This window comes from Cydia fagiglandana, chromosome Z (genome assembly GCF_963556715.1).
Source record: "Cydia fagiglandana chromosome Z, ilCydFagi1.1, whole genome shotgun sequence".
NCBI classification, from domain to species: Eukaryota; Metazoa; Arthropoda; class Insecta; order Lepidoptera; family Tortricidae; genus Cydia; species Cydia fagiglandana.
Window position 1 is genome coordinate 38,439,152 of NC_085959.1, and position 13,625 is coordinate 38,452,776.

Below are 13,625 nucleotides of genomic sequence, written 5' to 3' on the forward strand. Positions count from 1 at the left end.
ATGTAAAAACAATAAAACGCCATGGTTGACTGTCGGGCTAAAAATAGCATGCAAAAATAAAAGATTCCTTAGGATTGCTAGAAATCACACAAAAAACCAAGAATTCATAAGTTATTACAGGACATATGAGAAAATTTTAAAAAAATGTGTGCAAACGTCCAAAAAGTTAAATTTTATAAAACAAATGAAACAATCAAGCAATAAAATTAAATCCATGTGGAATATCGTAAAAAACACTACATCTAAAAATAACAATTCTAAACATAAAAATATGAACATAAAAATTGGTGATTATGTTGTAGAAACGCCCAACCAAATAGCAACAACTCTCAATGAATACTTTGCATCGGTAGGTGAGTCATCTCTGGCAGGTAGCGGTGCCGGCGCGAGCGCACCTGCACAAGCGGCCGGCCGCCCCGTCATTACACCCACAATAAACTCAATAATGATTAGCGAAGTAACCGATCGCGAAATTACCACACTAATGCGACAAATGAAAAATCGAACTAGTTCTGGTATTGACGACATTCCGTCGGTACTGATTAAATTATGCATTACGGAATTGGCAACCCCGCTTAAATTATTAATAAACCAATCATTTTGCGAAGGGGTATTTCCGGAACTGTTGAAGGTCTCAAAAATTAAGCCTATCTTAAAACCGGGCGGTAAAGAAAACGATCCAAGCCAATATAGACCTATTGCACTTTTACCGACCTTTTCCAAATTATTTGAAAAAGCCATGACCAAACGAATTTATAACTATTTTGATAAATATCAGATTTTTGACGAAAATCAATTCGGCTTCAGGAAACGACATTCAACAACCCTTGCGATCTACAATTACATCCAGGAAATACTTAACTACCTAAACTCAAAAAAATATGCTGTAGGGCTACTCCTAGACATGTCCAAAGCCTATGATCGTGTCTCCCATAACATTCTACTCCGGAAATTATACGACATGGGCATTCGCGGTAGCGCCCATAAATGGCTTAAGTCATATTTACAAAACCGCAAACAATGCGTCCAAATTGATTGGTTTTATAAAAACACGGGTGTAGTAAAGGCGATAACCTCACCAATGCGAACCACTACCTGCTCAATTCCTCAAGGAAGTGTTATCGGATGTGTCCTATTTCTGGCATACATCAACGATTTGCCTAAAATCATGGAATGCAAATGTGTGATGTTTGCAGATGACGTCTCCTTGCTGTTAAATTGCGCGGATAGTACCGAGTGTAATGAGCGCCTCCCACAAATTACAGAAACCATAACGGAATGGCTTACAGATCACAATCTTGAAATTAATTTAAAGAAAACTAAAATAATCCAATTCAGGCCTTTTCAAAAAAAACCACTGCAAATGTCATTACAAACAAAAAACGAAAATATAGAGGAAGTAAATGAATTTAAATTACTAGGAATTACAATAGATACAAATTTAAATTGGAAATCACACATTCAAAATATAAAATCAAAGTTATCGAGCTTTATATATGCGTTAAGTGTGCTAAAGGTCAACACTGACTTGGAAACCGCGATGTCAGCATATTTCGCTTTTGCACACGCAAGGCTCCAGTACGGTGTGATTCTGTGGGGGGCCAGCACTGATGCCAATCAACTATTCCTGATGCAGAAGAAATGTATTCGCATACTTACCAACACGCACATACCAGACAGTTGTCGACCGCACTTCGCTGCATTAAACATTCTCACGCTGCCCTCTATATATATTATGGAAGCGGCACTCTTTGTTAGGAACAATTCCCATCTTTTCACTAAAAAAGTTGTTAACTCGCAAAGAAGGCAAAATTCTAAAATTGAAATACAACTACCCCCAACAAAATTAGAAATGTTTAAAAAAGGCCCTTACTATCGATGCATACTTGTAGCAAACAAACTACCCGAAAAAATTATAAACGAAATTGAAGACAACGTTTTCAAAAGGGAACTAAAAAAATTGCTTCTAAAAAAATGCTATTATTCCATAGACGAGTACCTGAATGATGAATCTTTGCCTAAATAAAATAATAATAATTTAAATTAAATATACCTACCTATAATATTGTATAATGAATAAATGATAAATTGATGAAATAAATATATTTAATGCTAATTTATTAATAAATGATGAATTGAATTAAATGTCCTTGATACTAATTTATTAATGATACTATGGGAGTGTATTTAAAAACAAATTAATAATAATAAATCAATGGTACCTATCAAAAATAAATAATGTATAAGTGTAATAACATAAGTATAAAATAATAAATATTAGCTTTTAATCTTATGTTGAACATAAGCATCAAAATGCGTTTAAATATTTTAATTTTAATTATGTACACATGTGCCTGCACTGTACGTCCTAGTTATAGTTTAGTTTTAAGAAACATTTGCTGTGCCCTAACAGGGTTCATGTGTGAACTTACCCTAATGTAATATCTGTCTTGTACCACATGATTATTATGCAATAAATTATGAATTATGAATTATGTATACACACACACACACACACACACACACACACACACACACACACACACACACACACACACACACACACACACACACACACACACACACACACACACACACACACACACACACACACACACACACACACCTATTCACACACACACACACACACACAATTCACTCCTTAAATTTAAATCCACTTACGCTGCATGGTTTATTTCTGATTGTGCTTTTTGTTTGTATATATTCCTGCATGCATTTTTTTTGTACTTAAATTAAATTTATATTAGATAGTTCTAAAAAAAAAAAACGGCCATCATATTCAGTTTTGTGAAAGTCTCTCAGTAAATTCTATTTTTCCGGTTCCCGAGATACAGGCTGCGCCTAGTTTGGGGCCGATGGATATTAAGTTTAATTGTAAAATCAAATTTTCTGCTAAGTTCAATCTGTGATGTCAATTGTAAAAATATTTGGTCAATAAACGATTTGTATTTGTATTTGTATTTGTTTGGGTGATCGTATATAAGTTGAGAAGTTAAATCAAAAAATGAGACGACAGTGTCTTTATGGTTCGTGCCGGGCGGGATATACGTGCACCCTATATTTAAGTATTTTTGCTGTGAGTACATGTTATTGATATTATCATTGTGAATGGGTAAAGATATCCAGAGGCACTCGGAGTGCGCGGGGGAGGGGCAGGGCCATGTCCGCTGCAGCGGCCTTAGCTCGCGCCTCACTGCTACGGCGACTCCCCCACCGCGCGCAGCACCGCTGTCCTCCTCCGACCGGATCTTACCTCCGCTGTTGAACGTCAGTACGTGGCACTCCTTAATACCGCACACGGCAAGCAAGTCTTCGTTCCACGGGTTACCGCTCAGCGTGAGAACGGTAAACGGTATGGGTGCCGATGAAAGCCGGGTGAGGGTCAGTTTGTGTTTGGACGAATCCGCCTGTTTGAGCAGGGCGGATAGCTGGAGTACGGTGATTTTTCCTGGGGAGAGAATGATTAGTTATGAAAATTTCACTATTATTTTTAAAGGAGACGTAAAAAGGGCTAGTCATAGGAACTTCACGACGAACGAATCAAACGCAAATCTACAGCATCATCATCAGCAGCATCGAATATAATTATGCACAAGTTAAAAAAACCCTCAAACAAAAGTTTTCCCTATACACTCTTTCGCACATTGCGTATCGTCGAGCCACCACGGCATGGACCATGAAACGTGTGAACTTGCCGACTATGAGTACCTGTCAAGAGCATTCAGTCAAGGTTTAGTCATCCTTTAGCTAAAATAACCCGGTAGTGTCAAGTTCCGACATAATTATTTCGAAATATTTTACAAATTCACAGGTAGGGACAGCATAGGTTTTACCTGTCAATCCTACAAATGGTGCAAATGGTTTTTTTTTTTATTTTGTGGCCTGGATGCTCGCCCTTTAAGCCATGTAATAAAACAAGAGACCGGTAAAATATATCCTGGCTCGATTTATAGAAACCTTAAACAAGTGTCTATTAATTAATAATTTTTCATTAAAACCGTACCTTTCTCGTGCGACACGGCGAGATGCTGCCGGCGGCCCTGCGGCGACGCCAGACAGCACATCGCGACGCGGCGCAGCTTGTGGTTGGACATCAGCTGGCGGATCGTCTGCCCGTTCTCGCCAGTATACGACATGCGGACGTTTTCGAACGCACCCTCTTGGGAACCTGAGATGAGGTTTTGATTGTTATTCGGTTGGTGTATGTGGAAACTTGAATGTTTCTGTTATTATATGTATTTACCTCATGAGTCTCATGACACAGTATGTATATTATTAGCATCATACTATATAAGACATATTTATATTTAGATTCAATAAGGTAATTTAGCACCAAATTAGGATTTTTGTACAGGTATTCATGGCATTCAGAGCTTGAAAATGCTTGAAAACAACACGTTAACACATTCAGTGCCAGCGCGAGCTACTCGCTACGAGCGTAGCTGATAACAGGGGAAAACCGTATGTAGCGGAAAGCGCCCACGAACAGAGAAGCTGGCAGTGAATGTGTTAAAGCAACGTGTGCCTAAATTTTATTTTAAATTTGGTAAGTGTGAAGGAGAAATGTATGGAGTTACATGGCAACATGTAATAAACAGTATCACAGTCATTTCAGTATCAGAGTAATTTCGTACTGTATTTGCTGGCTATACTGTGCGGCAACCATGACAACGTCTCAAATGACGTGAGACAGTCTTCCGATCGGTTCGTCAGGATAATTCAGGCGGAAACTTGAACGAAAGAGGCTATAGTCGACGTAATATTCGATGCTACGTACCCAACGTCGGCACCATAAGGTTGTCAGTATGCACGAATCTCTTCTCGCCTAAGTGGAGCTGCGCCAAAGCGCGCTGAGCGCGTCCATGCGCGCCGACTGCCGCGCCGCGCTCGCACGCGGCGCGCACCGGGCCGGACAACACGTCGAGGAGCTTGCGCACCTTGTCCATGCACGCGCCCCAGCCTGGGTACGACGCTAGGTATTGACGGCAGCCTGGTGAATTAAATACAAATCAGTTATTTATTCTACACATAGTTTCGGTGCTAAAAAAACTTACTCAAAACAGTGCAGTGAGCACGACTAGTAACGACGAGGTGCTTTTGCCGTTCAAAAGATTAAACACGGCATATCTTGAAATGTTTTGTAGATAGAACTGTTTAGCGAAGGGCTATATTGGATACTGTGGATCAAAACAACGATTCGAAAGTATAGAACCGACGTTATCTCTACAAGTAAATCTCATCTGTACCTTGTATGTTGGCGGCGAGCACGGGCCGGCGCGGCGGCGCGAGCAGCGCGGGCGGTATGGGGCTAGAGGGGCGGCGGCGGTAGGCGGGCGCAGGGGGGGCTTCTTCACCGCCCGAGCGGGCGCCTCCTAGCGTCACGGAGCGCTTCACTAGAGCTTGGCAGCTGAAACAGATGAACATCAGGATAAGGATTAAAAATCAGCGTTCAATAATTGGAGGGATCTATTTTTTCGATTATATTAGTATATTTTGTTTCCTCCCCAAAAACGTTTACCTGAATTTGGACAAGAAACATATATAACGCCCTAGATCTATCCCAATGCAACTGTAAATTACGAATATAATTAAATACACTTTAAATGCTGCGGGCATAATGTAGTTACCTAGAATCAGGCTTCGCGCCGCAGTCACAGAAGAAATTATCGAACTTGGCGTAGAACACGTCATGTGTGCGGTGACACACGCGGGCACACACGGTGCATACTCCCACACCGTCCACCATCTTGCACGTGTGGCAGTGATACCAATACTAGTTAACGTAGCTTGAGTTTACCTAGAGTCGGGCTTCGCGCCGCAGTCGCAGAAGAAGTTGCCGAACTTGGCGTAGGACACGTCATGTGTGCGGTGACACACGCGGGCACACACGGTGCATACTCCCACACCGTCCACCATCTTGCACATGTGGCAGTGATACCAATACTAGTTAACGCAGTTTGAGTTTACCTGGAGTCGGGCTTCGCGCCGCAGTCACAGAAGAAATTGCCGAACTTGGCGTAGGACACGTCGTGTGTGCGGTGACACACACTGTGCATACACCGACGCCGTTTACCATCTTGCACGTGTGGCAGTGCTACCAATACTAGTTAGGAGTCGGGCTTCGCGCCGCAGTCGCAGAAGAAGTTGCCGAACTTGGCGTAGGACACGTCGTGTGTGCGGTGACACACACGGGCACACACTGTGCATACTCCCACGCCGTCCACCATCTTGCACGTGTGGCAGTGATACCAATACTAGTTAACGCAGTTTGAGTTTACCTGGAGTCGGGCTTCGCGCCGCAGTCGCAGAAGAAGTTGCCAAACTTGGCGTAGGACACGTCATGTGTGCGGTGACACACGCGGGCACACACGGTGCAGACTCCCACGCCGTCCACCATCTTGCACGTGTGGCAGTGGTACCAATGCTGGTTCATGAACTCGCGTTGGGTCACGGTGAAGGTGCATAGTTTGTATTGGAGCATGGCATCCTCGTCCTAGGATAAAAATTTAATTGATTAGTCACATGAAAACGTCGAAGTGACCATTTGCCAATATTTCGATTCCATACTAAAAGTTACTATTGATCCCGCGTCAATAAGTAAACACTTTATTGTACGAAAAAAAAAGGAATCTATATCAGCAAAAGTAGTTCAATCTATATTGTATATGTTGGTGATATTATGTGACGATATATCATATATCGTTTAAATACACATCTCAATCAATTCCCGAAAATGCGGCTACCGTTTCGTGTTAAATATCAAAATGGTGCTACTGGGACAGTGAGTTTAGAGACCAAACAAATGAGACGGATACAAAAGGACGAGTATGACATCCATTTCAATTATAAATTTATATACAGTAGTGTGACAATTTAAATAGACAGAAAGAAATCAAAATAATTAATAAAACAATTATATTTCTTCCCAAGTTGTACGTAAGTAGTTCTCTCGTAGTTCCCCATATTAGTATGCGTCAGGCATTAGACAATAAGGTGTAACAGTAATAAGTCTTACGGAGTCATCAGCGCTGGTATCATCATCGTCCTGCTGTTCGTCAGCATAGTCCAAGTCGAAGCCGAGGTCGTACGGCGCCTCCCATGTCGGGCTTACCGATCGCCAATCTGCACATACACATACACATTATGTATTTCTGTAGATTCTACATACATACACAGTCCACTGTGTAGAACAAGCCAAGTGAAAAATAATGCTAGTAATTAAATTTTTAAAATATAGATATATAGAGCCAGCCAAAGAAATGGAACTGGCGACGCAGCAACCGCGGGTAATATTACACGAACCATTTCGAGCTACTTTTGACCCTTCACAACTTGAAATCGATATAACGTATACACATGAAATTAGGCACATTTATTCCAGACCCTTAGCTTGTCTAGAATACAAAGTGGATCTAATCCTTTATAATTTCAGGATTTTCTACACAGCACAGAACTTGGCATCCATCTAGATCTCCGTTCTTTTGTCGGCAAGTAAACTACGACGCATATATTATTAATAATATAGAACTTTATGTTTTTGTTGGGATTTCACTTACAACTTCCTATTCTAAAAATGTTTAAATACATTATTGTCGAGGCGAGGAAATGGCAGGCTTGAGTATTAATTTCAAACGGATAACCTTAAATAGGAGTGTGACGTTGAATAATCTTACTTGGCGGCGGTGAGTTGTTGATGGCGTGCAACGCGTCAGCAATGTATGAGAGTAGAACGCAGGCCGACTCGATCTGCGGGGCCAGGGTGTCATCCACTTGGCCCTCTTCAAGCTTTTCCAACACCTCGGGAGCGCTCAGTTTGTTGACGCTAAAATAGAAGCATACATTAGTTTCTGTAGATGGGTATGAAAAGTTTAACAATTAAAATCCCTTTGTCATACAATAAAATGTATAACAAACAAAGGGATGAGGGAACACAATTTCATGCTACACTGACCCCAAAAACTGAGGTAGGTAGTCAAGGAATTGCAGTGCTGTGCCACCCCAGACTTTGCCACAGTAATAATCATTATGAAACCCGCTAGGGATCTCACATTATTGTCACTATGACAAGGTAAGACGTATCACGTCCGTCTAAACTCTTCAACATCCCAAATATGCGTTCTCGCCGCACACAGTTGTGCGGCCAGCGTGTTCGCTCACACTCACGGTTACAGTATACAGCGCTATCTCACTCACCACGTCGTCAGCCAGCCCTGCGCCGCCGGGAACAGCTGCTTGTGGTCGCCGCCGGAGTGGGCGTCCGCCAATCGGCACATCTCCCTCGTGAGCAGGGGCGCGCATGCGTTCTCGCCGCACACGGTGATCAGGGCGGCCAGCGTGCTCGCTCACACTCACGAGTACAGTATATAGCGTCGTCTCACTCACCATGTCGTCAGCCAGCCCTGCGCCGACGGGAACAGCTGCTTGTGGTCACCGCCGGAGTGGGCGTCCGCCAATCGGCACATCTCCCTCATGAGCAGGGGTGCGCATGCGTTCTCGCCGCACACGGTGATTAAAGCAGCCAACGTGCGCTCGCTCACTTGGTCATCACTATTGACAAAAATGCAGTTAAAATAAAATGTAAGAATGACTCATATAAATGTGGGACCTTTTTTCTTGGTAACTAAAACACTAGGAAGTCATTGACTAATGTTATTCGTCAGAGAGTTCAGCTCACAACATCAAATTTAAACGATACACATAGACCAGGGCTTAATATAATGCTCATTTGGAGCAGTGTGGTACGAAGACGAGCAAAGCGAAGCGCAAAGGCACTACCTACCTTTTCTCGAAGCGCTTCGTCGATTTTTTGAACCCTCATAACTTAGGTTTTGATTATACCAGATAATAATGGTTTTCTAACTTTCCTTTCCTAATAAATACTTAGTTTACAATGCATATAGACTGAAGTAGATTGTAGCGAGCAAGCGATTTAGTAGCAAAGTAACAGCAATAAAATATAAGTAGCCGCGTCCACTGGTAACATGTGTAGAAACTCGCATGCTAGTTCTCGCTTCGTCTAAATGAGCCCTAAGGATGCGTTCGAATATATTTGCGCCACTGTGGCCGTCACCATCTATTTGATCCTGACTGTACTAGGGGTGCTGAAATGCCTCACTGAATGAATTCATGAACACACGAGTACTCACTTCATGGACGATCGTCTCCTATTTAGTTGGCGATGCACATCGCACGGATCAAGCCCGGATTGCAACAAGGCGGCCTCTTGGGCGGCGTCAGCTGGGTTTATATCCATTTTCCTTTTGCGTTTGCGTTAAATCGAACAGAGAATGTTCAGAAGCGGTATCATGGTCGCATTTTTATCACCTGTCATGCCATGCGTCACTTTCGCACTTACATATTTGTTAGAACGTGACAGGCATGGTGACAAATGATAAAGAGCCGACCATCATAGCCCTACAGGTTGACGTATCAAGTACAAAATTAAAGCTATCGTTTTTAAAAGACTAGTTTGTTATGTCAAATGAAGGACTATGAAAACTCCACCAATAAGCTAATTGGAAATGGACATCATTTTATGGTAAAATGATTCGTTTTAAACTTTTCAACAAAGTAGTTAACGTGGAAATAATAAGAGTAAACGGGTTTAATTGGTATCTTTGCACCCCTAATTGCCTCTATTATTACTTAATCGATGATTATTGCTTATGATAATGTAAAACAATAGAATACGATTGAAAGAATCACATAATTTTAATGTCCTGACTGTCAACGTGTGCTGATACAGTACAAGTTCGGTATCCGAGCTACTACTCACTTAACTTATTACTTTACTAGCTTAGCAAGTACCAAGTGCTAAATCTAGCTTTTAATGCAGGGGCCACACTAACGGGAAACGCCGTTGATTATCGCGATAATCTTCTCATACGGCCACATTGGAATTATCAACAGCTTTTCCCGTTGGTGTGGCCCAGGCATAAGGAAAAACATGCCGAACAAACATGAACGAACAAATGAATGAAGAAACATGAACGATGTGCTTGCATATGGTGGTACGTTGGAGGCGGAATCGCGAGCCGCACTGTGGAACGACGCCATACAAGTGGAACGGAATTCTATGAAATTTAGTAATGACCTTGGGAATTAGGACTGTCCCTCACAAATTGTACAATTCTTTGTCAACACCATAAAAAGTTACCATCGAAAAACAGAAAATTGTCATGACCAACCACAATTCGTCGTTACACAGTGCGCCGTTCTGTTGTGCGAGTGGGATATCGCTACATACATGCGCTGTCACTCTCATACACGGGCGCGGCGTTCGGATCCGCAATGTGATAACCGTGGCACTCGTGTCCGGCGTGTCTCACTCCGCGATTTCGTCGCGTCGCAACAAGTAGCTACAAGTACATCCGTCCCACACCAATTTTGGTGGCTAGCCATAAGCCGCGCGTGGCGCTTGCGCCACCTAGCGGTCATATCTGTCCTAATCGTAACGCGTCTTATTAGAGTGAATGTTCTGTACCTAGTAGTATTATTTATTCTGTGACCGTGTACCAAGAGACATACCAATGTTGCACGATGTGCTTGCATATAGCGGTGAGGAGTGCCGCGTTGTCGCTGGCGACGTCTGTGAGCAGTATCGTCTTGTCGAGGGCAGCGGCCTCTTCGACGAGCACGGTCTTGTCTGTCTCGCTGTCCACCCAGCTCTCTGTTACAAGGATTTTGGTCGATAATTTCATAAAAACTATTTATGAAAAAAGAAATACTTCTTTACATAAAAAATATTTTTGATCGCTTTAACCCTTTAGTCCGTTGCGGCAACATATTTGCCATCATACTTAAAACAAAAACGCATCTCTACTATAAGAATTACGGTTCGAAACCGAATGACTAGAAAGGAATGTCAAATGGTTAAAGGGTTACAAATTTGACAAGTTAAATATACAAAGTTGGGGTGCTGAGCGCGAAGAATGTCGTATATTGACCCGCCCGTTCCTACCTACCGATAATGCCGGCGGTCAACGTTACTGTGCGTGCGAGACAGCAATATAATTATGCCTGCGCAATAGAGATAGGAAATGGCGAGTCAATGTACGAAAATATTCGTGTTTAACGCCCTTATTTTAGCAGTAGTCTTTTATTAGTTGAGCATGTTGATTACTATAAAATGAGATGTACGTACCATCACCTTCCGCAGGTCTCGTCGCTTGGGATCTATAACAAAAAAAAAGTTACTAAACACAGTTTTCCAAAGTCATTGCGTCTCGCTTTCTTATTAAGCAAAATGTGAGACGCAATACACATTGGACAAAGAAATTGGATACCATCCTGCTTGCTTTGCGTCGACTTGAACAGAACCAATCGAAGGTGTGTACTGAAGGTTATAATGTAAATGTCCTTTATTCGTAGAAATTTGACAATTGACCAGACACTATAAAAGCCGAAAATCATAACAAATGGCCTAAGAAAAATCCAGCTAAAACTGCATTACTGCTTTAAGTAAGGCCCTTGGTCAAGATGTAGCCATATTTATAAGATACTTACGATCCTGCGGGCGCGTCCGGGGCTCCAGCCCGCGCGGGCGCTTCACCCTCTGTTCTAAACACGCTGCGCAGCGCGTTGCGGAGCGCTAGCGACGCGTGGGCGCCTCCTTCGGGCGCCGTGGATGTTGGTGTGGGAAGCTCGGTCTCGGTGGGGGATGCGTTCGCTGAGCGCTTGGCGCCTGTGACTGTTATGGATTGAGACTTTGTTAATTATTTCACATTTATTTATCAAATCTTGATGTAACTATTTCAGGCTATTATAGATGATAATAACGCAGCAATAGGTTAAACAGAGCAGCAGGCCTATTATGGAAATATCCATCCCTTTTTAACAGGGCGCGATTGAAAGTCACGGATACTGTATTATCACGCGAATCGTATCCGTACTGAACGAGATAGCAGAACGGTTCGGTCAAAGTTAAGTTTGCATTTTACGCTACGAAATGTCTGACCTTCCAAAGGGGCGTGCGTTAATATTAAGGATAGTACAGTCAGCAGCAGAAGTCGCTATACACTCCAGGTGCTCAAAGAGAGGTAAACGTTTAAACTGTCAAAAAGTTGTTGACTGTCATGGTAGTATTTACTTGTGAGCGCTCAACGTGTCACAAATATGTTAACAGTCGCTATTCATTAATTTCTACACTTACAACAAGTCATTGATACCTTAGCTGTCAAAAAACCAATGGTATCTAAGCGGTCAACGTGTCAAATATATCTGAACAATATGGAAAAATAGACTTTAAAGCATACAAGTATGGTCGAATATTGAATAAAAGATAGCCATGCTAATTTCAGGTAAAGCGTTTTGACAATCATCGAAAGCAGTACAGTCTTGTCATCACATACATCTATCTCACGTTTTGCCCTTCAACCATTTGACAGGAGCCTTTCGGTCAACTTACTGCAAACTATTTCTTTTAACAGAATCGTCAAGACGAATGACACATAGCAAAAGCTAACTGAAGCCGAATTTAGAGCCAATTGTCAAGGCACGTCGTGGTCTCAGTAACAGTCGTTTGCTTTTCAATACAGAGACCGCGGGTTCAAATCTCAGTCGTACGCACCTAGAGATTACAGCTTTTTTTTTTGGGTTTCATTTCTATTATTAATTTGTGTCTTCTGGTTTTATGTTAATTTGAAAGAAGAAAGAAAGAAAATACATTTATTTAACGCCACAACATATTACATCTAGAAAACAAAGACATACAAACATAAAAAACATTGGACGCTAAAATAGGACCCCACTCAGCATAATGCCGCGGCAATCCGTGGCGCTGGTTTTCAGTGGGGACCTGACTTAAAACTATGAGACGACAACACATACGCCAGCGACACACAAAAAACAGACATAAAAAAGAGAGAGACACTAAAATTTATACATACTGAACAACAACGAAAGAAAAGGAAAACAAAAAAAAAAGAAAAAACATACTAATAACATATAAAAAAAAAACCACACTGAATTATACAATATACATCAAATTTAAAAATATTAAAAATAAAAAGAAAAACTGTAACCTAAAAACTTAAAAACTTAATTTCGCATTAGTTTATATAATTTTTGAAGATAATGTCACATGTAGCGTATGTACGACTTTCTATCAGGACGTTGTAGGTTTGAACCCGCAGTGGGCGTTACTTAGATTACTCCTGTGCGGAATGCCATTTGATATTTACTACTCAAAAATCACGTTTGTTGTATGGGAGCCCCACTTAAATCTTTATTTTATTCTGTTTTTAGTATTTCTTGTTACTTATAATAGCGGCAACAGAAATACATCATTTGTGAAAATTTCAACTGTCTAGCTATCACGGTTCCTGAGATACAGCCTGGTGACAGACGGACGGACGGATGGATGGACAGACGGACGGACAGCAGAGTCTTAGTAATAGGGTCCCGTTTTACCCTTTGGGTACGGAACCCTAAAAATGCTGGTCTCTTCGAAAACTGACTAAATTAAATTAAAGGACATGAAAACAATGCATTTTATTAATTTCAGACATCATGTTTCATAGTAACATTTATTGCTTAAGACCTACACAATCGCTATCTAAATAGAAATAGTCTTAGTTTTATTTTTCAAAACGTTCGGGGTTCGA

At 41.5% G+C, this 13,625-nt stretch overlaps 1 protein-coding gene across 1 annotated transcript in view; it reads right to left on the minus strand.

The window, feature by feature from the left end:
* Positions 1-13,625, minus strand: part of LOC134678132 (E3 ubiquitin-protein ligase UBR4) — a 105,379-nt gene that overhangs the window by 67,328 nt on the left and 24,426 nt on the right. Inside the window, exons 29-39 of the mRNA XM_063536582.1 lie at positions 11,527-11,710; positions 11,165-11,196; positions 10,549-10,690; positions 8,404-8,568; positions 7,695-7,843; positions 7,037-7,143; positions 6,300-6,514; positions 5,268-5,428; positions 4,799-5,011; positions 4,025-4,189; positions 3,275-3,469 (exon numbers count right to left, since the gene is read on the minus strand). Of these exons, the coding sequence (XP_063392652.1) occupies positions 3,275-3,469; positions 4,025-4,189; positions 4,799-5,011; positions 5,268-5,428; positions 6,300-6,514; positions 7,037-7,143; positions 7,695-7,843; positions 8,404-8,568; positions 10,549-10,690; positions 11,165-11,196; positions 11,527-11,710 (1,728 nt within the window). The remainder of the gene's footprint in view (positions 1-3,274; positions 3,470-4,024; positions 4,190-4,798; positions 5,012-5,267; positions 5,429-6,299; positions 6,515-7,036; positions 7,144-7,694; positions 7,844-8,403; positions 8,569-10,548; positions 10,691-11,164; positions 11,197-11,526; positions 11,711-13,625) is intronic.